This window comes from Strongylocentrotus purpuratus, unplaced genomic scaffold (assembly GCF_000002235.5).
Source record: "Strongylocentrotus purpuratus isolate Spur 01 unplaced genomic scaffold, Spur_5.0 spur5_scaffold_9, whole genome shotgun sequence".
In the NCBI taxonomy this organism is placed as follows: domain Eukaryota; kingdom Metazoa; phylum Echinodermata; class Echinoidea; order Camarodonta; family Strongylocentrotidae; genus Strongylocentrotus; species Strongylocentrotus purpuratus.
Window position 1 is genome coordinate 21,211,764 of NW_022145615.1, and position 26,158 is coordinate 21,237,921.

At 35.9% G+C, this 26,158-nt stretch overlaps 1 protein-coding gene across 1 annotated transcript; it reads left to right on the forward strand.

The window, feature by feature from the left end:
- The first annotated feature begins 16,439 nt into the window (after window positions 1-16,439).
- LOC590962 (6-pyruvoyl tetrahydrobiopterin synthase) lies at window positions 16,440-20,722 on the forward strand. The gene is made up of 5 exons (XM_790547.4): window positions 16,440-16,610; window positions 18,122-18,201; window positions 18,797-18,819; window positions 19,868-19,924; window positions 20,485-20,722. Exons 1-5 carry the CDS (start codon window positions 16,534-16,536, stop codon window positions 20,680-20,682), a joined length of 435 nt encoding a protein of 144 aa, XP_795640.2. The 5' UTR covers window positions 16,440-16,533; the 3' UTR covers window positions 20,683-20,722.
- Window positions 20,723-26,158: the final 5,436 nt, after the last annotated feature.

Here is a 26,158-nt window from a genome sequence, read left to right on the forward strand (position 1 = left end):
ATGAGCTGTAAAAGATTTGTCTACATCAATAACCCACTTCTTGTAATAGCAAAAATTAAACTAATTGAATTTTTGTGCAGCATAAAACGTACGACCATGCGGTACAATGGTCTGAAAATCAAGACTATTACTTATTGGCTCTATAGCTCCTAAGTCGATTTGACAACTAAAAGTCGTTATTTTCCAACTTAAAGACATTTTCAAGCCCCCCCCCCCCTTTTTTTTTTTAAGGGGAGTTCTAAATTAGTATTATCTTTCAAATGCCATTGGAATTTAACCTTTTCATTTTTTGGGCCTGCAAAAGGGAAATAGTACCTTTAACGAACTTTTTTCAAAAAAGTGAGGGGGGCTCGAGCCCCCGAGCCCCGCAGTTCTGCAGGACCTGACATGAAGTCTTCTAAATAAACATATTTTTTGCCTGCCTGTAAATTTGGGAATTTATAATTTTCCACTAACGCATAAAAAAGGATAATTTACACACAAAAATGAGAAAAATATCCCCGAAAATCATGTCATTTAGCAACATTTGTAAATCACTGGAGTGGAGGTATCGATTTAGAAATAAACCAGGTATTTATTTGAAGGGGGCAACTGCCCCCTAAGCCCTGCCCCCAATCTGTACGCAAGTGTTCAGGGGCTCATGTCTTACCACCATAATAAAATTAAAAAAACACGCTTTCCCATCCACTCACAATATTTCCACGATATGCGCGTATTGCTATTATCAAATCCTCCATTGATAAAATATGGGGGCATGCGGAATGTTCAGGAAATTTAATCCTGTTTATTTTCCTTTTCTTTGATGGAATATAATTTTTGTTGTGATTCAATTCAGGTTTAATAATTTTTTTTTTTTTTTTTTTTTTTTGGGGGGGGGGTTATAAAATACAAACCATTTTTACTCCTTTACTGCTGTTTTTTCAGGGGGCCTTTTTTGTTGGGGGTGAAAATGCGTTTCCCCCCCCCCCCCACTTTTTCGTTTAAGGGGCGACCGCCCCCTATCCCCCCACTCCCGTCGCCCCTGCCTGCATATGTATCGACTAGAAGAAGGCTCTAATGAGACCCTCGAGTTAGAGTACCCCCCCCCCCCACCCCCTCAAAAATCTTCGCTCACTGCTTCGCCGGGACATAAGGCAATATTCTGTGTCACCTAGTAGCCAGAGAGTGGCCTCATCATGACACAGAAAAATGCCTGTTTGGGTTGGCCGTATAGGTTCATTCTTATTGCGGTCCTTTGATTATATCTGCGAAATAGACGTGAATATTCAGCAGATGAACAATACCAAGTTTCTGTGGATTTTAAAACACTCCTCAAAACGAGTGTAAAAATGTTAAAGGTAAATATTTCAGAAGTATACATCTCAGAGGTGAAAGTGCTATAGATGAAAGGAAGAACTGTACCCGTCCATTCCGATATACAATTATGTTTCCATTTTCTTTCACGATTCCTGTTCTTAGAAGAAATTAGAATATATATTTTCATCTTAAAGGTAATACATAGTTTGGTATGGGGTCACGAATTTGGTTCAAATGAATTGGAAGCATATGCGATCCTACAATATTCAGTGATCGTTGTCGCGGTTGAAATCGAGTCTAAAGATATGAAGTTGTAAATAATAAACTCTTTATGTTGTATAGCTTCCTCTTAATGTCAACATATTAATTAAGCTATAAAACAATGTTTCTTGACTTAAATCGACCGTTTAGCTATTCCCGTTTGGAATTTATATATCATAACTACATATTCTGAGATTTTCATGTTCGCAGCTACCATTGCACGGCCGTAGGCGCTTCAAGTTTTCTCGAAAGCAGAAGTCTTTTAGGGGGTAAATTTTCTAGTGCTTATAATACATCCACAGGGGCATCCAAATATATCAAAATTGTAATGAATCACTATCCACCCAATTTTAAAAATTTCCCATAATTTTTATTACCTTTAATTTCATTGTAAATTACTAATCTGAACAAATCAAGTGTTCCAATATTTTCGAGGTTAGTGAGCAAGGTTGACACATTTTAAAATCAATATTATGGTTAATGTTTGTTAAGTATGCAAAGGAGTTTCCGTCAAATAGAATAATGAAATTCATATTTGTTATCATCGGTTGCCATCTAAAATCTAAGTTTAATCAATACTAGTGATGTTATTGATGAGTGCTTCATCCAATCCAATTAAAACTGATGATTTAGAGTTCTCCCTTCCTTTTGGCATTTTGTACCTCTGACATTTGTACTTCTTACATTAAATTTTCTTGAAATCCCCCCCCCCCTTCCACAGGGCTCTACATTTTCAAAACAAATTACATCTTATTATACAGTTTATCCATACATTAGGCCTATATATAATTTAAGAAATAATTGCCAAACACGATGGCTTAACACAAATAATAATCATCAGTTCATCACGACCGAAAACTTTGTGGCAGATAAAAACAAACATTTATGACAAAATATAAGAAAATACCAAACATAAAATACATGATCATGTTTGCGTTGGCACATTTCGAACACTCTCAAAATATTTTCTAAAGTGAAACTATTTCTTTTTAAAATTTATTCTCTCTGGGATTCGTTTGCAGGGGCGGATCTAGCTTTTTGCTAAGGGGGGGTTGACCAAAATAATGACGATGCGGAGCATCGTCCACGAGCCGCGAAGCGGCGAGCCGATTTTTTTTGGGGTGTTTATTTGAACCCCGTAAGTGATGTTTTCCTGGCATCTATTAACACAATGGAGACCATAAAAAGCAGTGCATGATAACGTCTTTTTAAATCAAGTAACAGTTAAATACACAGTTATATCCAGAGTTATCATGTGTTTGGTTAAGTTACCTGATGAGTTGAATATCTTCTCACAATATTTGCACTTGAAAGGGTTTCTCTCCAGCGTGCGTTCTTTTTTCTTTCTTTTTTTCTTTCTTTTTTTCTTTTTTTTTCCTTTTTTTTTGGGGGGGGGGCCGCCCAAGGGGGGGGGGGGGGGTTGCAACCCCCCCAACCCCCCCCCCCCTGGATCCGCCACTGGTTTGGTATATATATTTTTGTCCATGCCTTAATGACGTTTTACAGCTGATGAAATTATATAAAATAATATTTTTTACATGGTACCGTTGAAAACATAAATGTCGAGAGAGCACCCTGCGGGGATCGAACATCATCATGATCAAGGCTAATCACTCTCATATCCACTCCGTCTCTCGTTGTCTAGTCTCTTTCTCACATGGGCGTATGCAATATATTGTGAAAGAGGAGGCACAATATCTCGAAATTTCTGACAAGCACAAAGGGAGAAAAGGGACCTCGCGTCAACTGGAAAATGGGGAAAACAATTTTGGAGTTGCGTACTGATCTGATCTGATCTGTCACTTTGGTTTCAGGGGGGGGGGGGCGGGGGATATGTCTCCAAAATACTCCTTCCGCCATCCATCTAACTAAAAAAAAAAAAAAAAATCGACTCTCAGTACTAATTCACATTGTCATTTACGTTGTGCGAGCATCTATCACCCTCTGTCTCATACTTATGTCCATATCATCATCACTCTCACTTTTCTCCTATTCTCTCCATCTTTCTATCTCGAAAAGCTTTAATATCGCCATCCTTTCTGTTATCCCCCTTTGAAACATTGAATAGGCCTAGGTCTAAAGGACAGGTATACAGCGGCTCCAACAGGGAAATTGTGTAGGCTTACATCTTTTTCTTAATATGGATTCCGAAGTAAAATTTGATGCGAAAAACGATGGCACCGACCGATTTTCGATAATTTGGGCCGAAAATGCCAACATTTTATGTGTCAGGGGTTCACCATTGTTTTTATGCATTTCAGAACAAATATTTGGCTGAAAGTATTTGTGTTGTGTAGAAAACCCACTATGAGCAAAACAATGAAAAGACTTCATGCATGGCTGATAGTACACAGCCATATAGACAAAATACTTTATGCATGGCTGAATGTCAACGAAACGGAGATAGGTCTTTTGTCAATTCTGTTTTTAGCTACGGCAGGTGGCCAGTGAAAACGAATTCGTTTAATAAAATTATGGAATTACAAGCAGAACTTTGTTATTCCTTGCTCGTTTTTCCTGATTGAGGTGTCAAACGAAAGGCCAGAAAATGGACTTTCTAGAAATATGATACGATACCAAAAAAAAGAAAAAAAAAGTGTCCTCTTACCCCCCCCCCCCCCTCGCTTATTCAGCGGTCGGCTGAGTCGTTGCGATTTTTTGGGGGACCAAAATTTTTTTTTTTTAAATGACCTCTTACCCTTACCCCCCCCCCCCCCCGCTTGTTCAGCGGCTGGCTGAGTCGTTGCGAAATTTTCGGCCCGATTTATAAATGTTAACCCCCCCCCCCCCCCCCCTTGAAAAAATCCTGCGTACGCGCCTGAATATATCTATGTGTATATTTCTTGCTCCCTCGACGAGACGACTCCGCCCAACTCTCTCTAAGGCACCCGGCCCGTTTCTTTTGTTTCCTTTTTTCCTTTTTTCCTTTTCTTTCTTTTACTTTCTTTCCTCTCCTTCCTCTTTTTATTTTTCTCTTTCTTTCTTCTCTTCTCTTCTCTTTCCTTTCCCTTTTCCCTTTCCTTTCCAGTCTCATTTCCCCCTCCCCATTTCTCATTTTTCTACGACGGCAGCGTAATTTTACCGACAATATCCTGACAGTTGGGGGGGGGGGGGGGTGTCGTACCCCTCCTTTATCGACGCCCCTGATTTAGGGGCACCTGAGGGGCACCTGGGAGCTATAAAGCTATTATTGATCACGAGCCCCATAGGAGATTTGTGAAAAATTATGTATTTTAATAACTAATTAAAAGATGAAAATATTATGCTATATGATGATTATTAAGCACATGCTCCAATGTAATTGAAATTCGACTGAAATTTTGATTGGGATTTAAAAAAAATGTAATTAGACTTATGCAAGTATTAGAAATAAAAAGCCAGCTGATCCTTCTCCACCGCCCACCCAGACTTTTTACATTTTACTTTGTCATTTTGCTACACCATATATTTACCAAATTTTTTTGGTGGACAGTTGCTAAAGTCGATTTTGATTTATCATTATTGATTTACCAATTTTACTTTCTTTCCTCTCCTTCCGTTCTGTTCCGTCATTCCTGACCAGAGCAAACACCACCCCACAATTTCAAAACCAGGTTATTCCTCAGGTACCACAGAGTAAAGAGACCATTAATAATCAAGGAACGTCAAATGAAACACCACAAGGCACTCCACCTATGACCAACTTCATAGCCTCGGCTAGTGATGAACAAATTATAGATTTTATTTGCCAACTAATTTTTAAATTCACAGAAGGTAGAACTGAAAAAGAATTGAATACTCTTGTTTGCGTCGCAGCCAAAAGGGCGCTGCAACAAAATAGTACATATGATAGAACAAATGATAGTGATTAATTTACTCATGTCACTTTCCATTATACACTGGAACGCCCAGGGACTCTTAGGGCACGGCAATGAATTATTAAATTATTTAAACTTACACAAGGATTTTAAATATGATATTATTTGCATACAGGAGACCTGGTTTCATAATAACATTATTTTGAATATTCCAGAATATACATGCTTTCCTAGAAACAGACAAAATAATATTAGAGGAGGCTGTGCTATATATGTTCATGATAGGATTAAGTATGAGGGTCCTTTCACAGATGCAAACTTAGAATTACAACAAATGAATGTTTACATAGGGGGGAAAAAATTGTCAATCATTAATTATTATAACCCTTGTAATAAACTGAATGAAAATATTATGAATAAGTTAATGGAAAATGTATCTAACAATGAAAACGTCCTTATAATGGGAGATTTTAATGCTCACAATGTTTTATGGGGCAGCGAGAAAACAGACAAAAACGGTGAAGTAATAGAACATTTTTTGAATAAGAACAGTTTGATTATTTTGAACAATGGAGAGGGGACCAGATTAGACCCACGAACGGGGAAAACATCATGTCTGGATCTAAGTATCACATCTCCTTCTTTGGCGTGTAAGTCTACATGGGGAGTCATGCGGAGTACTTTTGGTAGTGACCACTTCCCAATCTCTCTCCAAGTGTCTCTCGAAAAAAGTACAGATCCGCATAGAGCAAATGCAGGTATGCCTAATGGAAATGTGGTAGAAAAGCCTTTTTCTTTTAAGAATATAAGCTGGTCTAACTTTGCAAAGAAATGTGAAGAAGTATTAAATGGACAGATTACATTAAAAAACACAAATGTAAAGGAAATGTACACCCAATTTATGGAGTACCTAAAAGAAGTTATAAAGGAAGCTGTTCCCCAAAAGAGTAAAAAGAAACAAAACCCGGTCCCATGGTGGACAAAAGAATGTTCTGCTAAAATTAAAGAAAGAAATAAAGCGAGTAACAAGCTCTCTAAAGGTAGAATGATAACGCTGGAGAATATAGATGATTATAGTAACAAGAAAAAAATGGCACAACGAGTTCTCCGCCAAGCAGAACAAAAATATTGGCAAGCGTTTTGCACGAAACTGGACCGTTACATGCCTGAGTCAAAAATCTGGACCTGCATAAAACGACTAAATGGTGTTCCAGGTGCGAGGTCAAAAAATATGTCATCATTGACAGAAAATGACAAAGAAATAACTCGGGAGGATGAAAAGGTGGATGTTTTTGGACGCTACTTTCAATCTTTAGGAATGAGAGAAGATAGGGTAAATGAACAGTATTTAGCTTTAGTAAAGAATAGCATGAATATTCAGGAGAGTGTTATCAATGAACCCTTTTTACTCATTGAATTAGAAAAGGCAGTACAGTCAAAAAAGCGGACTGCCCCTGGTCAAGATAACATTCCTTATGAGGTGTATGAAAACTTTCCTAAAGAAACTAAAAAGGTTATGTTAGATATAATAAACAGGATTTGGGGAACAGGGGAAATACCCCTCCCACTGAAGCACTCTATTTTGATACCAATTTTGAAACCTGGAAAAGATCCCCGGAAAGCGTCTTCATATAGACCCATTTCACTCACATCATGCTTCGCCAAAATAATCGAGCGTTTGATCAAAGAAAGGTTACAATGGTATGTAGAAAAACATGAGTTACTACCTAATTTTATTAGCGGGTTTAGAAAAGGGCGGAGTGCCATAGACAACATAGTTCTCCTAGAAAACGATATTCAGAAAAGTATCAATTGTAATGAACACATAATAGCTGTGTTCCTAGATATTGAGAAAGCTTATGATAAATTATGGATAAACGGACTACTATTCAAACTCGCCCAAAAAGGAATAGAAGGAAATTTGTTACAATATCTACAAAATTATTTGACAGGACGTACCTTTCAGGTAAGAATTAATAATACTGAATCAAAAACATATGATATGCATAATGGACTCCCACAAGGAAGTATTTTGAGTCCACTGCTTTTTAATTTAATGATTAGTGATATCCCTACAGATCCTTCAGTGCCCTTAGCTGTATATGCTGATGATTTTGTCATATGGGCATCAGGTAGGGATATCCTTCAAATATCAAGCAAACTTCAGGAATACCTGAATAGACTCCAGACTTGGTTTCGCAGATGGGGATTTCGGCTTTCGGCTGATAAGACAGTCCCTATATTTTTTACAAAAAGTACAATGAATCTCTCACCACCGCAAGTAGAATTAGACGGGAAAAAAGTGCCCTTTCAGAATACTCATCATTTTCTGGGGGTAACTTTTGATAAGAAATTGACCTGGAAGCCACACGTGGAAAATGTTGTAAAGAGATGTAAAAGAAAATTGAATATCCTAAGATGTTTAACGGGAACTAAATGGGGGAGCTCTTCTAAATCCCTCGTAAAGGTTTACAGGGCATTCATAAGATCTTTACTCGACTATGGATGTGAGGCCTACGATAGCGCTACTACCACCACAAAAAAGGCACTTGATTCGGTGCAATACCAGGCGCTACGGATTTGTGCGGGAGGACTACCTCTCACTTCCCTACAATCCTTACAAGTGGAAATGGGGGAATTTCCCTTGGATCTAAGGAGACAAATTGTGTCAAGTAAATATAGACAAAGTATCGAAAGATCCCCAAACCACCCATTATCACAAAACATAGGGCCATGTTGGCAATTTGATTATCTAAAGGGAAAAGACTTTCTTAGTAAACCTTTCGGGTATAGAACCCAGAGTAAAATAAAAAACTTCATGACAGAAACTGCCGTACCATCCCCATTTCCGCCATGGCTTTTTGAACCCCCACTGGTTTCGACCGAGTTGAGCTCTCGGATTTCAAAAGCCGACCATCCGAATGAACTACAGCAACAAAGCTTAAAATTGATTAATACAAAATGGTCGAACCAGTTGCATATATATACAGATGGATCTAAGTTTCCGGAGAAGGGCCAATGCTCGGCTGCTTTCTATATCCCACACTTTTCTGTACACCAATGTAAAAGATTAGCGAATTTTACCTCATCGTATAGAGCCGAGTTGGCTGCAATTGTTCTTGCCCTTCAATGGATCGAAGAAACAAACATCTATACAGGTGCAGTCATTTTTAGCGACTGCTTAAGTGCCCTCACAGCCTTGAAACATTTTAGTGACGAATCCTTTGTCACAGAAATATTTATAATAACGACCCGATTGAAATATAGAGGGATCGAAATCGCTTTGGAATGGATTCCAGGCCACTGTGGGATAGTGGGAAATGAAAAGGCAGACTTCTACGCAAAAAAAGCTCTAACTCAGGAAATTGAAATGCATAATAAATTGACTTTATTTGAAAAGACAAGTTTAATTTTGTACAGTTCAAAGTTACTTTGGCAAGAAAGGTGGAATGATACCCAATCGGCATTAAAAATCCTTCAGCCAAATGTTATCTCACAATATTCTTGTAAATTGGGAAGAAAAACTGAAACTATTCTTAGGCGACTACGCCTGGGAGTGTCTGGACTCAACCAAGACCTCTTGCGTTTGGGCATCCACTCCACAGGTTTCTGTGACAGCTGCCCAACATTAGAAACGGTCAGACATTTTTTGATAGAATGTCCAAAGTATATAATAGAAAGGGCCATGTTAATGTCAGAAGTTAATATTTCCAAGGAAGAGGACATTATGATATGTTTACGAAACAGTGACTCTCATGTACAAATGGCAATTTCTCGCTTCGTTTTTAGAACGAAGCGATTATGTAAAAAGTAAAATCAAAAAGAGATGAAAAACAGAAACCGCAATCAATTTGAGCTGAATAGAAGAGAAAATAGGTTTTTTGTGTATAACCTTATGCCTACACCTGTATTAGTGTCTTATTTGAAGTTTTGATCGTATAGACCTATATATCTTATTTAGGCCTCTTTTAATTTAAAAAAAAAAATAATGATTGAAACAATTTAACATTATTTATTTGACCAATCGAAAAACATATCTTAATACATACACACAACTTTAGGGAAGTGGAGAGGAGAGAGAGAGAGAAGGATACATGAAATCTGCTGGGGAAAAGAAAAAAAGCAATTAAAACTTGCTATATCATTACTCGAAAGCATGTCACCCCCCAATGATTATAGTAGTTAAAAGTCATGCGCTATATAAATAATTTCATGAACTAACTCATATAAACTAATAAAGCCCACAAGTGTTTTGCTTATGCAGTTGTCTTTCTCCTAATAAATAAATAAACCCTCTAAACATACAGGTACACGACGCCCCCTTGTCTATGCCAGAGTGACCTAGGTTGAGTTTATCAACCGAGAAGCGTACGGCGTAACATAACTCGCTGGGCTGGTAAGAAGGCATCATAGAAAGGACAGGGCCAGCGTGAGTTGGAACTGTGTGCGGATCGAGGTTTAATTTGAAATAATTTTTTGTTTTTATTTTTTTGTAGACTATGACTAATATTATATTAAAATGAGATTGGAAAAAGAAAGAAAGAAATAATAATTTTACCAAGACATTAAAAGAAAGAGATGCGATGAAATTGGCAACAATAGTCAAATTTGACTAATAGCCATTATAATACCAAACGAACAACAACAACAACAACAAAGTATGCATGTAGAAGAACCAGTGATAAACTGATTTTTTTTTTTTTTTTTTTTTTTTTTCAGGTGTCTTTTGTTTTGTTTTGTAATGTTCTTTATTGTGTTCATTCAATACATCAATCAATTCATACATGTACATCTGTGTTACATTATATCATTCAATACATAACATCGAATCATACATCATTTAACTATATAACATAATGGGGGGAAAAAAACCCGCACAGAGTATAATCAATCTTAGTAATATCGAATGAAGATATAAGTTATTCTGCCCCCCCCCCTCCCATAGTTTTTTTTGTTTTGTAATATTCTTTATTGTATTCACTCAATAAATAATATTAATTCATACAAATTGTAATATATAACATATTGGAACCAATTACAGAGTACAAAATACAGTAATCTCAATTATATTGAATGAATTAATATTGTTATACCCCCCCCCCTCTATATTTTGTTCTGTAGTACTAGTATCTCTATTTCATATTATAATTTATAACATATTGGAACAAAGTACAGACTACAATCAACTCAGTTATATCGAATGAACAAAGTTTGTTATACCGCCTACCCCCGTTAAAAACAAAACCAACAACCGACAAACAGAAAACAAAAACAGAAAACAAAACAAACAACAACAAAACAAGAAGACGTTGGCAGTCTAAGGCAGTCGAGACCGGTCAATCACACACAGCTATGAACCGGGCAGGCCCCCCCTTTCCTCATCCCTTGCATTTTCTTGCACATTGTCCATGTTTACCTTGAAATGTTCCCATTTTTTATAGTGGAACATCAACGTATTTCGTTCAGTAGCACTCTTTCTTTCTTCCTGTTTACTTTTGAATATTTTCTCTCTTATTTCTTCAATACTTGGAGGCTTCTTTTTTTCCCTACTAATAAATATCAAATATTTAATTAATAAAACCACGTGATTAATCATTTGCCTATCTTCGGTTATTTCGTCTAATCCAATGTGAACTTCCTTCCAGCTCATATCTTTAAGGATTGGAATATCCAAACTATCACTACATTGATCCCATAATTTTCTCACCATTTCGCATTCAAAAAATATGTGCCTATATTATGTTTCCTCTTCTTTTCCACAAAATGAGCATTTATCACTTAATATGAATTGAAACCTGTATAAATAACGATTGACATAAACAATTTTATAAAGCAATTTGAATTGAAATTCTCTTAGTTTATTATCTAAAGTACTAATTCTTGGTCGGACAAAAACCTTTTCAATTTCTTTAACCGACAGATTGTATGATGAATGTAAATTCTGAAAACTGACAGGGACGTCTTGCATTTTTTGTATGCATGCCCTGTACAGATTCTTCGAACAAACCGATTCAAATTGGAATGTTTTCTTTGTGAACATAAATTCTATTTTTAGGTCATGAAATGAAATTTGCCTCTTTGTTAAATCGATTTTCCATTCCTTAGGTATATTACCATAGATTTCTTTAAGCATTGATATTTCCTCTTCCTCTAGTCCCATACATCTGAAATAAGTGTCCGACTTTAATGTTCCTTTTCCATCTATAATATGGTACAATCTGTAAGTATTTTTTAAGAAAAGATTTTCATTGAAGTATGTTTTTCCACTATTGTGTATAAACCTATTATTTAAAAAAATTTCATTCCCTTTGTGAGTTGTATCTTTTTTAATAAAATCATTCATATCTAACCAAATATTTATTAAATCCCGATAGTATTTTGGTAATTGTATATCGATCTTGTTAGGTAAATAGTTACAGTAAAAAATAAAATTTCCTCCGAAAGGTCTCATTAAAAATTTGAAATACTTTTTCCATTTAACTCTCTGGTTTCCTGTTACAAGTCTTTTAATCCACATCACCTTTTGTACTTTCACAAAAAATTGAAAGTTGAGCATTTTTAATCCTCCTTGCTTGTAATCAAAATACATCGTACTTTTTTTAATTTTGTCTTTACCTCGCCATAGAAAATTAAAACAGATCTCATCAATTTCTTGTATAACCCATTCAGGCACTGGAGTCAAAGAGCTTACATAGATTAGTTTTGAATATGCGTATGTTTTCAGTAAATGAATTTTCCCTATCAAAGTAAGATCTCTTTGTTTCCACCAATTTAACAATTTCTTTATTTTGCTTAATATTTCTTTGTAATTCATCTCTTCCGCCACATTGGGATCTAATGTAAAATATATACCGAGTATTTTTAAAATGTGTGCCTCCTTTCCAAAAGGATACACAGTCGCAGAGCCAACAGAAGATCCTAAGGGTAAAATGAATGTTTTATTTCCATTAATCTTTAGTCCTGATATTTTCCTAAAATTTTCCATGATTACCTCTATTCTATTAATCGAGTTTATGTCTCGTACAAAAATTGACATGTCATCTGCATATAAGATCATCTTTATTTCTGTTTCTCCAAAACAAATACCTTTTACCAACTTATCATTTCTAATGCAGTGAGTTAAGCATTCTATGCATAAAACAAATAAATATGGAGATAACGGATCTCCTTGTCTTACACCCCTTTGAACTTTAAAATATCCGGTTGATTTACCCCCATTAAAAACACAACTTTGAGCATTGGTAAGTAAAATTGTAACCCATTCACAAAACATTGGCCCAAACCCGAAAGAAATGAGCACTTTCTGAAGAAAACTATGTGAAATCGAGTCGAAAGCTTTTTCATAATCTATTGCCAATAGGTACCCTGGTTTGTTAAAACAAGAAGTATGAAAAATCATATCATTGATTAATCTGATTGCATCACCGATGTTTCTATCTTTTAAATAACCTACTTGGTCGACCGACACAATTTCATTCAAAACTTTTTTTATTCTTTTAGAAAGTATTTTGGTAATAATCTTATAGTCTACGTTGAGTAAGGAGATAGGTCTATAATTACTAATGAATTTGGGGTCTTTACCATCCTTATGTATAAGCGTTATGATTGCTTGTTTTTGAGAAGGCGACAATTCCTTGAATTTCATGGTATCGTTAAATGCCTTAAGAACTAAGTCACCAACTACATGCCAGAATGTAATATAAAATTCTACATTTAATCCGTCATTTCCTGGGGATTTATTTAACTGCATTTCTTTTAAGATTTCAATACACTCTCCCTGGTTAATTTTTCCTTCACATAGCTTCCTTTGATTTTCTGTTAATTTGGGTAAGGTTTTGGGGAAAAAATTAATATTTTCGCATAGTCCTTCTTCTGATTTAGCATACAGTTTAGAATAAAATCTCCTAATTTCTTGTATGATATCTTTTTCATCATCAGTTATATTTCCATCTACTTGTAATTCTTTAATAGCACTTTTTTTCCCTTTGAAATCTATTAGTTGCTTAAAATATGCCGTTTCTCTTTCTCCACTTTCAAACCATTGGGCTCGAGATCTGATTTTTACCCCTTCACTTATACCGTAAAGACTTTTCAATTCCCTTCTTTTCTTTTCCAAATCGTTAATCAAAGAATTGTCATTCACCTTCGCTGGTATTTGTAATTCTTCCTCTAACTTTGAAATTTCTTTTTCCAAACCAACAATCTTATCCTTTCTTTCTTTGGCTTTTTTCTTACAGTATTTTCTTGCAAAGCTTCGTATCTCCATTTTAACATAATCCCATAATATTCTATTATCTATTATCTCTTTGGATAAATTGAGTTTCAACCGTGTTATTTCTTCTTTCATACTTTTCACATAATCTGCATCGTTACATAAACTGTTATTAAATTTCCAATATCCTGCTTTTATTACAGGATTAGTAGAAGAATGTAGTTTAATAATCAGTTCTACTGCTGAGTGGTCCGGTGAAATTGAAGGTAATATTTTGCAGCTAAATACCATCTTCTATGCTCTCCGAAATAACCCAGTAGTCCAATCTACTATGCATTTTAGGATTCTGTTGGTGATATGTAAATTGTTTCTTTAAATTATTTTTGACACGCCATATGTCTGTGGCATTATAGTCAATTAAAAACTTTTCAAATTCATAGCTAAGCTTAGACTGTTTTTTATTAACATTATGTCCACTGTAATCTAAATGTACATCTCTAACCATATTAAAATCCCCTCCAATAATGAGAGGTTTATTTTTGAATTCATCTTTTTCCAAAATATTTCTAACTTTGCCCAGAAACTCCAATTGTTCCAACTCTTTGCTCCCAACAGGGAAGTAAACATTTCCGAGTATTACCTCCTTATTCTGCAGAAAACCAACTGCAAAAATGTATCTGCCATTTTCATCGATAACTGTGTGTCGTATCTTAATATTTACTCCACTATCAAATAGTATCATAACCCCTTTACCATGATTAGTACCGTGGCTGTATATACATTCACCTTCCCACATCGAATTCCAAGTATTAACTATATCTTGTGTGCTAAAGGTTTCCTGTAAAAAAATAATATTCCCACCTTTTTCTTTGCACCATTTGAAAATGCTTCTTCTTTTATTTTTCTCCCGAATACCTTTTACATTTAAGGATATCAAATTGCAGACGGAAATTTTAGTGTTACTCATCATGTGCGTGTTGAGTAGATAATATAGGTGGATGAGAGATGGAAAGGTTGTTGCCCACATTCAAGCCATATAAAACTAACCAGATCAAAGGCTGCCACAAACTGTCCCCGTTGAAAAAAAAAGAAGAATACATTAAACATTTACATAACATATAACACACACAATAAAACCTATGTAGAAAAGACATGTCTACAAATAAAGTTGCACCTATTTCTCCTCCGCTCACAACCACCGCCTCACCCCCCCCCCCCCAGCTTCTATCCTTTGTAATACCTTCTTTATACAATCATTCCAATACCGGCTACATGCATGCGCTTCATTAAACCTAAACATCTTTGTATGCAGTAACCACTTCTGTAAATGAATGTCAATGAGCATCTATGTGTTTGACCAGCACAATGAACTCTTTCCTTTTTCTCTATATGAAGAAACCAAAACAATCATTAAAACATCTAGTATGGAGTAACCAATTCTATAAATGAATGTCAATGCATGCATGCACTTCATTAAACCTAAACATCTTAGACTAAACTATCCTATTCCATCCCGGGCATTCTTTAATCGTCTAAAGAATCATATAGACCTTGGCATTCTTTAATCGTCTAAAGAATCATTAGGCCTTGGTATGAAGTAACCACACCTATGAATGTATGTCACTATGCCTACTAGTACTTCGACCATCACAATGAACTCTCTTTTCTTCTTCTTTTAAATGAATATATTTAAATGGCAATATTTCTTCAAACTACTCAAGATTCCTATGAATCAAAAGACCAAACTGTACTATTCAATCCAGGACAGTCTTTTTTTTTCCGTTTAAACATAAGACATGCTCTTAATATAAAAGAACTCAAGATTTCTATGGGTCAAAATACCAACCAATACTAATCAATCCCGGGCATTCTTTAATCGTCTAACCCTAAGACACGCCCTTAGTATAAAAGACCTTAATTCAACCGAAACAATCATTAGACACCTTGAATGAAGTAACCAAAAATACTGAATATCACTTGATACTTCATAATCGATATTGGCAATATCGATATTACCAATTAGGAGGACATACTGTGTATGATCGAATCTCTTTGGGTAATACCAATATATATTGATATTACCAATTAGGTATATTCTATTCTCATTTGTATTAACTTCATCACATTGATCATTGGCACATTGATCAGGAAGTAATACCTCCCTTGATGAACAGTAAAATATAATACAATATTATAAATATGCTAAATTACACTCAGTACATTAAAAATATAATAACATAATGTAATAAGAAAATAAAATAAGAACAGTAAAACATAATACAATATTATAAATATGTTAAATTACATGCACTCAGTACATTAAAAATATAATAACATAATGTAATAAGAAAATAAAATAAGAATAGTAAAACATTATACAATATTATAATATGCTAAATTACACTCAGTACATTAAAAATATAATAACAATCATAATGTAATAAGAAAATAAAATAAGAACAGTAAAACATAATACGATATTATAAATATGTTAAATTACACTCAGTACATTAAAAATATAATAACATAATGTATTAAGAAAATAAAATAAGAAAAAGTAACAACAATGATAAAAGGTATGATAAGATTACTGAATATAGAAGCTTGTGTAGGTGCTATCTTATATACATATTTATGTATGGTGTGTATGTGATATAACAAATAATGTGCACGTACTGTTAAGAAACACTAACAAAGCCCATGAATGTTTTGCTTACGATATTATTTTACGATACTATCTTAAAAGATAGATAAATATAAAACGAAATAAATATATATTTTAAAAAATCCAAAATTGAGAGATATAACACGTGCCGTAAAGTAATTTGGCGACAATAGTAAAATCACTGACTAATCGCCAATAACTCAAAACACAACAACAACAACAAATGTACAAAATTACTGTCATCTTTCTGTGATTTGTCTGCTGCAGCTGCATCGTTTTTTTTCCGAATTAACCGTTCCATAATGACATCAGATGCAAGGCAACGAATTGTGTACCTAACAAGAATCGAACAATTTTCAGCTTGTCATAGATTACACAGGTAATTACCTATAATACGACATTTTTTAATGACCTAACATGACAACAGACACACCGTACCGTGACGGACCGACTACGGCTACGTACGCTCGTCCTATACCATATGCTATACGGCCCGAACCAAGGCTGTGGTACTGGCGCAGCGCGAAGTGGCGGTGCCGGTGCCGGTGGCTACCCGATATACGTAGACTGGCCTACTGTACTGGTAGTGGTAGATGTAGCTTAGACTAAGTTAGACCGAAATTTCTGTCTCTTTCGTTCGTGGGCTAACGAACAAAAGAGACAGAAATTTAGGTCTGAGACTTAGTTAGACTTCTTCTTCTTCTTCTTTGGTGTAGTCTGCTTCCTTCAATCTTGAAAATTCTTGCAGAACTGTATAGTGTGTGTGTGTGTGTGTGTCACAAGGATAGGGTGCATGTGCCAATAACAAATTAGGAGTTTAGACAAGGGGACTGACATGTGATTCATGCATTTTGAAAGAAACTGTGTGAAATCAATCAGAAAAAGTTGATCATGGACCTATTCATAGCATAATTGGTGCATGGTCAACGTGACATGGTGGTGTATATTGCAAGGTTCTGGAATCATCAAATAATAAGAAATTTGGCCCGGCCCATTCGGCGCTTGTTCAGAAACCTATCCGAAATTTGACCCGTAACTCTGGCATGGAGATACCCTACTAAAACGTACCCAAAATGAAATAAATATTCATTAAATGTCCAAATAAAGATCATGAGTTAAAAGTTGTTATGTTTATTACCTGTTTCGTGTCAATATTCTTGTTACTTTTGGAGTATTTTTTTTTTATAAACGTTGATATTAGTATACACTTTTTCACAGGTTTCACAGCAAACCGCTGCACAATACAAGTGCATACCGATGGTGGGTTGCGGGCAGGTGCGCGCCTGTGTGAAGTTATCTACCGTAATGTCTCAGATCCTCATTACGGTAGATAACTTTTTTGGAGTATTTTTTCCTAAAAACGAAGACATAATATTTACTTTCTCACAGGTTTGACACTTGCATATTGATAATGCTCCAAATTATTTGTCACCTCTCCCCATAACTCAACCTTCTCTTTAAGCCGGACTAGGTGATGATATTGATATGATATATGTTGTTAATAGAATATAGGCGTTTATCATTCAGGAGTGAATAATTATATCCCCTAGCCTCAATTGACACCCATACCCCTGGGGGTCGTTTCATGAATCCAACTCCGTGACAGTCATATCTTTGTCTGGAAGTGGATAAACCGTTTTCACAAAACCATGATTAGCGACAAATTAATTATTTTGATACCATCGGCTAAAAATTTATTGTCTTTGCCACGATCTGTGAGATTTTATCTTGAATTAACAAATTATATTATGAGGCTTAACTTTATTCAAACAGGATGAAAAAGCAAAAATCTAAGTTAGTGGTTGCACAAATAATACAGACCTCCAATTTGCATGTAAACATGTGTTACTAACTACATATACGAATGTATTAAATCTCTCTTTCCAACAGTCCAGAGCTAACTGATGATGAAAACATCAAATTGTACGACAAATGTAACAACCCTAATGGCCATGGACACAATTACAAAGGTAAGGTTTAGTCTTTTTTTAATATTTGATTGCACTATCAACCTGACCAGATCCCATCGCAGAAATATTATTCACCTGTATTCACCTGTAAATTTATTCACCTGTCTTTTCGGGCTCCTTAGTATGACAATGTCTTGTAATGCCCTCCTATAGTTCATCAGTACACCTCTGCAAAGAGTTTGTTCCTTAATACCATAGGTCCATCGCTGGATCTGTGGGAAGACTCAACAGGATTATCACCTGCTGGGCCTATAACTAAACTTGTCGAGCTGTGTTGAAAGATAGGCATCCACCTCTGATTTGAATCTGTTTATGGTTATTACTGTATTCATTGCAATCACTAAAGCTAAAGCTTTTTCAAATTTGATTGAATCAGATTTTGTAAAAGCTCTGTATGTGGTTGACTTTGTATTTTGTTCAGTTCGGGTAAGTATTTTCCAAAAAATAAATAGTTTTAAGTTGTTGATTTAAGAAAATAAGTCATTTGCAAACTTGTACTATGAATTTTTTATTACTCTTTCACTAAATGTATCATGAAATATGACATGACATAGCTGAAATAATGATTTTTCTTCTTCTTCTTTTATATTTACAGTTGAGCTGACATTGCGTGGAAAGGTACATGACATGTATATTATTAAAAAATGTATAATTCAATCCGTTGAGTCCACACAGAAAGAAAAAATAAGATAATAGTCAGTTTGACATGTTGATGAGGGTATACAAATTCACTGTTCATACATTCACAAAAGTTTTTTTTTTCCTTTCAAAAGCCTAGTAATGGTAGGAAGTTGATTTGCATTACATACTGTAACTTATTGCAGTTATTTTTTTGTTGCATGCCAACTTTACCATGTGATACACTGACTAATTATATTAAGATAAAATGCATGTTACTGGTACTTGTAAGGAAGTAAATATATATGTATATATATATATATATATATATATATATTTATGCAGTCAAATATGTCAACACTATACCCTTCACCTATATCTTGCCATTATGTTGTTTATGCATGCCATACACTCCATTACTACTATGTTGCAGTCCTGTTCTTTTCCTCTCCTCTTTTCTCTTTCTCCAAGCTCTCTATCGTCCTCTCCTCTTTGCCTATCCCTTTCTTCCTTTCTTCCATTTATAATGTATAATTGTATTTGTGTATTCGGGCGTACCCACTACAAGCTCTGCTTATCGGGTTTCGCGCCTTCTTCCTTGTAATACAAGTTCTTTAATTATATTTATGTTCCTACATATAAATTGTATTGTTTGAACAGATGTCAAATATGTTGTCAAATTGAATGAAAGAAAATAAATGTTCATTTGAATTGAATTGAGAAAAAAAAGATAAAATGGCTTTCAACTATTGTCTAATCGAGGAAGTAAACAGATACATGTATACCGAGTTAAATTTTATTGAAAACTGGGAATACCATTGAAGTGAAGATTGCATTAAAGATGCAGTGAAGCACATATTTTCATTTTTACCCAGATCAACACTAGTTTTAACGGAGGCTTGAATGTTCCACAGATTTGAAAATAATGAAGGCATGTATTATTTTTAACTTACTAAATTGAAATGAAAATCAATCGTGCTGCTGAATTGGAAAACTAGAAAAACTTTTTCAACTATTTGAAATAAACATGTTTCTATTTCTTTTTCAGGTTTACCCAGTGACTGGCATGGTCATGAACATTTCAGATCTCAAGACTTATATGAAGGTAATGGGCTATTGCTAATTGGCCTTTCTGTTAAATATTTCATGGTCTTAATTGAAATAGAAAATAGAAGAAATTAGAATACCAGCGAAGAGGGGGAAGGGGGAGGGGTGCAGCAGATGGGGGAGTATATAGCATACATGTATATAAAATGGCTTTGCGAGGTTGAAAAGTAGACTACTGTATAAGCTGATATTTTTTGTGTGCAGATATTTTCGCGAATGACAGGCCAAAAGGCATTTTCGTGAATCGTTTGATTGAGTGTTGCAAGCAGTGCAAATGCGAAATCGAGAGGGCGCAAGCATGTGATTTTATGCTGATATTTTTGCGCTCCAGAATGATGAGGTGGGAATTATTTGTGCGTGTTCAATAGATTGCCGATAATATGCAATTCGCGAAATGTGCGAAAATAAAACCTCTCAAGAATAACGGCTTATACAGTAATAAATATTAGTCTGCAAACAAATCTACATTCTAGAGATCTGTTTTGCAATAAGACTTGACAATCTTCTCTTTCTTTTATCAAATCATACAAATTTATGTATTTTTTTCTTTGTTCTCAGAACGGCTTCCTGGACTTACTGGATCACAAGAATCTCGACAAGGATGTCAATTACTTCAGGTCAAATGTCAGCACTGTGGAAAACATTGCTATCTTCATCTGGGACAGAATGGCGAAGTGTCTTCCAGATCCGTCACTTCTGTTTGAGGTCAAAGTTCATGAAACTGATAAGAACATTGCAGTCTACAGAGGAGAATGAAATTGGTATGATTAGCGGGGTCAAAGGTGACATTTATTGGGTCAAAGTTTATAGAAATTATCATGTATGTATATGAAAGTCTCTGGAGAGAAATGACAATGTAATGTTTGGTGTCAAAGTTCATAGAACTGATAATAACAATGCAGTCTACAGAAGAGAATGAGATTGGTATGATTAGGGTCAAAGCGGACATTTATTGGGTCAAAGGTTATATAACTTTACATGTATGTATATGGGAGTTTCTGGAGAGAAATGAAGATGTAATGTTTGGGGTCAAAGTTCATAGAACTGATGAAAACATTGCAGTCTACAGAAGAGAATGAGATTGGTATGATGATTAGGGTCAAAGGTAACATTTATTGTGTCAAAGTTTATAAAACTTAACATGTATGTATATGAAAGTCTCTGGAGAGAAATGAAAATGTAATGTTTGGGGTCAAAGTTCATAGAACTGATATAAACATTGCAGTCTACAGAGGGGAATGAGATTGGTATGATTAGGGTCAAAGTTTACAAAATTGAAGTAAACATTGGCACGAGCAAGATGAAAATGTTTGGTTATTATTTGGTGATACAGACAAGAATAATGCAATCTGCAAAAGTGAAAAAAACTGACATTTAGTGGGTCAAAGTTTATAGAAATTAACATGTATGTATATATGAAAGTGCAATGTTTGGGGTCAAAGTTCATGGAGCTGACAAGAACATTGCAATCTACAGAGGAGTAATTTAAAATAATGTCAGTTTGTGAAACTGACTAAAAGTCTAAAACATTCCAGGAAACCAGAAAAGAATACACCTGGGCCCCATTTCACAAAACTTGTCATTAGTGATAAATGACAGTTTTTGTTATAAGCTACTGAAATCCCTGCTTCTGATTAGTTATCAGCAGATTTGTCACTGATTTTTGTTAATGGGTACTCGGTAGGAAGAAGTTCCATGAATGCCAGTGCACCTTATCAGCCCAGCTGGGCTAAAACTGAGGCATTAATAGTACAGTGCACAGAGACAGTATTAATGTGGCGCCGCGTCAGATAACTTGATTATATAGACGCAATAATAATGGTACACATGTTCTGATTAGGGTTTTTGTCTTGGACTTTATTTGTGGTCAAAAGTCTTGAAAGTCTCGAAAGTTCTGCTTTGCCTTTGAATTGATTTCAGCCTTTAACTTGAACCTTTAGTCTATTCAGCCATAACTTCAAACTTGAGTCTTGGCCTTGACCTCAACCTTGGCCCTTGACCTCAGCCGTAGGAACTATAAACAGACATGGCAAACATTAATAAGTATCTTGCTTATTTATAGTAATGGCTTTCGAACAACAAATAAGCTGACTTTATCAAATGCATCATTTTATCACCTTAAATCTTCTTTCTACAGAGTATCGGGTGAGTTGTATGATTCAAACAAATCAATATCATTACAAATGACTAATTGAAGTGAACTTCCATGACATCCCCAATTCACAAATGATTAATCAAGCTTATTATTATCACAATTGACTGAGTAAATAAATATTACTGTTACCATGGTTACCTATGATCCATTATCAATTATCATCTATCAAATGATAGCATACTATTAGCCATATCAAATACTCTCTAAGGTTACAACACTTTCAATACATATTAGAAACATTTGTGGTTGGGCTTGATCCGTTTTGTTTTCTTGACTTGCCTCAGGCCGCCACTCATGGAGGGGAGATGGATGTGGCTTGCTGCACAGTTCGCATGTGTGCCTCTTCGTACAATCCTTACTGAAGTGTCCTTGACAAAGACACCCGAAATAGAAGCCGATCCCCTTCAAAAAATCTTTGCGCCTTGAATTGAGGACATCCATCCAGGAAGTGGTCTGTTGACCCGCACAGGCCACAGCCCTTGGCAGGTTTCTTGGTTTCATTCAGGTACTTGTGTTGCTTCCTCCGCTCTTCTTTGCTCCTCCTCTTTGCTCATTTGTGCGGTGTCGACGAGGTAGGGTTGTCCAAACTGCTCCCTCAGTATCCATCTAGCTTCTGCATATCGTTCATGAGGAGCCATTATTACCCAGTTCTCAATACTACCTCGAGCCGTGCCGGAGCAGTACTGTACCAAGTAGGTCAACCTCGCCCTGTCATCGGTTACCTTGTCTGCGATGTTGACCTCGAAGCTGTGGATGAAGCTCCTGTACTCTATGGGGTCACCACCACATGTAGAGAGATCAGGTTTGGGTAAATTAACAGCAAAGGTTAATGGCATGAAACATTTGAGTCATATTCAAATCTTGAACATTACCTTTACATGAAACATCATTATTGGCATTTAACTTACTTTCTTTCCACGCTGGTGCATTAGGATTCAATCCAGATTTGTGTACAGGATTGATATGTTCACTTACACGTACATCTAGCACATCTAGCACTACCTGAGGATCCCTTGCACTGTTACCCTCATCAAAGATTTCTTCTCCTAGCAATCTAGCTTCTGCTTCAGCATTTACTATCTCATTGTCTATCTGCATTGTAGCTAATTGTTCATTTAACTTTAACTGCTCTTGATTGAGCTCTTGAGCTCTTACTAACTGTTCCTTCTTGAGTCTCGCTTGCTCAGCTCTGACCTTGGCGTCCCTCAGTCTTGCAGAGGGTGATGAGCTCGTGCTGCTGTGCTTCGAAGACCTACTCCCCCTCAACGCCGATGACCTCACAGAAACCTTATCTGCCTCCGCCTCGTCTGGTTCAGTCGTCAAGGACTGCCTCATCTTCATAGCCTCAGCATCCCACTCCATCATTCGCCTGTTGAACTCGGCCTTGTTGCTCTCATGCGACTCAAATTGTTCCTTTGATGCAGCCCTATCGTCCTTAGATAACCTTTTGTAGTATTCGCTGAATTTATGTTGATACAGCAAAAATGTACCTTTTAGCTGTCCATACTTCCGTCTGGCTGCGTTAAGGTTGTCGTAACTTGACATAACTTCCAACATAACCCTGGCAAGACCGTTTCACAGTCGCGACTTCATCACGCTCTTCCTTCTGGCGGCTTATCTCCATCGAAGCTTCACATATCTGTCCCTCTGATTGACTGTCAGAAGGAGATTCACACGCTTTCTCCAATGGCTTGTCTTTCAATGTGCATCCATTATTGTCTTTCACGATGATAAAAAGTTGTAAACTGATGTACCTATGTTTCTGAGAAACTTTCTACAGGGTAATGATTAACGTAGTAAATGCACTTAACTGAATCATTCACACAAGACGCAGTCTCTGCAGTATAAACTAGCTCGTGCCTTTATTCAAGTCTCAACATATCCAGAACAAATGTAGAGAAGTAATGTGTAGTGGTAGTGATGTCGATAGTAGTGATAGTGTTTACAACTGTTAAAAATCCCGGTTCTAATAGATGATCACAATGAAAGCTCCTCCAAACTTTCACACAATTCCAAATTTGGTTGCTAACTCCTTTCCTGTGTATTTCGGTCTCCACTGTTAGGATGTGGCATGCATCCCTTGAGATGCTCTACAAGGCGAGTTTATGTAAATTAGCCCTAAACAGACACCCCACTGGACCCTGGGCTGTTCCATGAACAAAGGGAAGATTCTGTTACATAATCTCAGAGGAATAGGAGAACTTGTTTGTAAATAAACGATTCCATTTCAATATGCCATGTTTATAGCTTAGAGTACCGTGTATGATACTAGTCTAGGCTTCAGACCTCGTAATATCTCCCTTTCTTCTTTCCTCTATTCCCATCTGAAAGTCATGTTCAAATATATGTCTTTCTCTCTATATTAAAAAAACAAAATATCAAATTGTAAAAAAAACATGAAAATATCTCCTTGTTGAGGTCCTGCCACCTGAAATTAGTTTCAACAAATTGAACTCTTAAAATCACATTACAAATAAATAAACAATTAAATACATGAGATAAAAATTATATACAAAAAAGTCAGTATGGGTACATTAGGGTAATAATATGTTTCCAGTCAAGGTAGATAATATACTTCTTAAATTAAGTTGGACTTTCACTGCTCACCGTTTTAGGCTTCTTCTGTTGAGACTTCGCTGATTTCTCAGGAGTAAGGAGGTGCTTTTCAGCCATGATTTTTAGTCCAGAATCATCTATAACCTTCAATTAAACTGTTGATTAAGTGTTTATATCAAACTGCGGAATTTAACATCGTAGAATTTGGCCACGAAAGCGGAGCTCAAAACATGAGCAACATGCTGCTATGCCTACTATGGAGCGCCCTCCCCGAACTGGTTTCTTGCTATTCTTATCTCCGATGTCAACTTGGCATAGATTTCCTTCCTTGAGAAGACCTACATATTCCTCTTCCAGGCTGAAGTTGGAATCTTCATCGTCAGTCATCTATGCTATGTCACACCGATCTTGCTCACCAGAATGCACAATCTTTGCTCTACATACTTTAGAGAAATGGTGCATCCTTTTGCACCTTGAGCACTCTTTGCCATATGCAGGGCAATTAGTTCTGCCTTTCTGATGATCGAGTCCACAATACTTGCATGAATTACCCTTTGTGGTAGTGTACTTTGCTTTCATATCTGGATTGTATTTCTGTTGGAATTGTCCCTTCGTGTGCTTGGTCTTAGCAAAGTTCATTTCGTGTGATGGCTGGTCACTGCCTGTGATGACCTTAAGTTGCTGCGTGGTGGCTTCACTAATCTTCAACATATCAAATGCTTTTTTATCAAGCATTCATCTTATAATAGAATATATCATTTATTGTCTTACAAAACAAAAGAAGAAACTTTTCTTCCAGGTGAATCATATTACATAAAATTATACAACTTATACAAAATAAATAAAATAAATACATTCATATAGAAATATCCAATGCATAAAAAGTATGAATAAATGAATAATAAATACATATAAAGTCCAAGGCACATATATCTTGCAAAATATGGCCCCATATTTGGTCCACGATCACAACAGAAATTATCCAAACCAAAAACACAAAAGATGGAAAATGAAAGATTAAAAATCATAAACAAAGAGAACAGAGAAATCACCTGGTGGTCGCCACAGTGCAGCGCCCTCTTCTCTGGATAATCTGGCTCTAGCTCCCTGATCTCAACAGCCCATGACTAACTCGTCTCTGACCATCTCATCTTCCAGTCGCTGGTCTCCAAACTTGCAAGTGCTTGACAGTTGACGCAACCTTTCCATGAATTGCGTGAAACATGAATCTCCCATACAGCACATTCCTTTTCATTAAGAAATGATCTCTTAGGCTATCTATGATCTTGCTAACAACTTTCATATCCTCTTTAAAAAGCCCTGACAGCACAGTGCGGCAGTCTTGCCGAATGACCGTCTTCAGCATCTTGCCACAAGACCTAATGCTTTTTATTTCAAAGAAATAATTGTTCATCCAAAAATAAGAATAAATCCTTATTCCAACTTCTTAGTACCGTTGAATTAAATTGAGTCTGGCTTGAGGGACCAAAGGGTAAAGTGTTCCCTGCATCAACGTGGGTT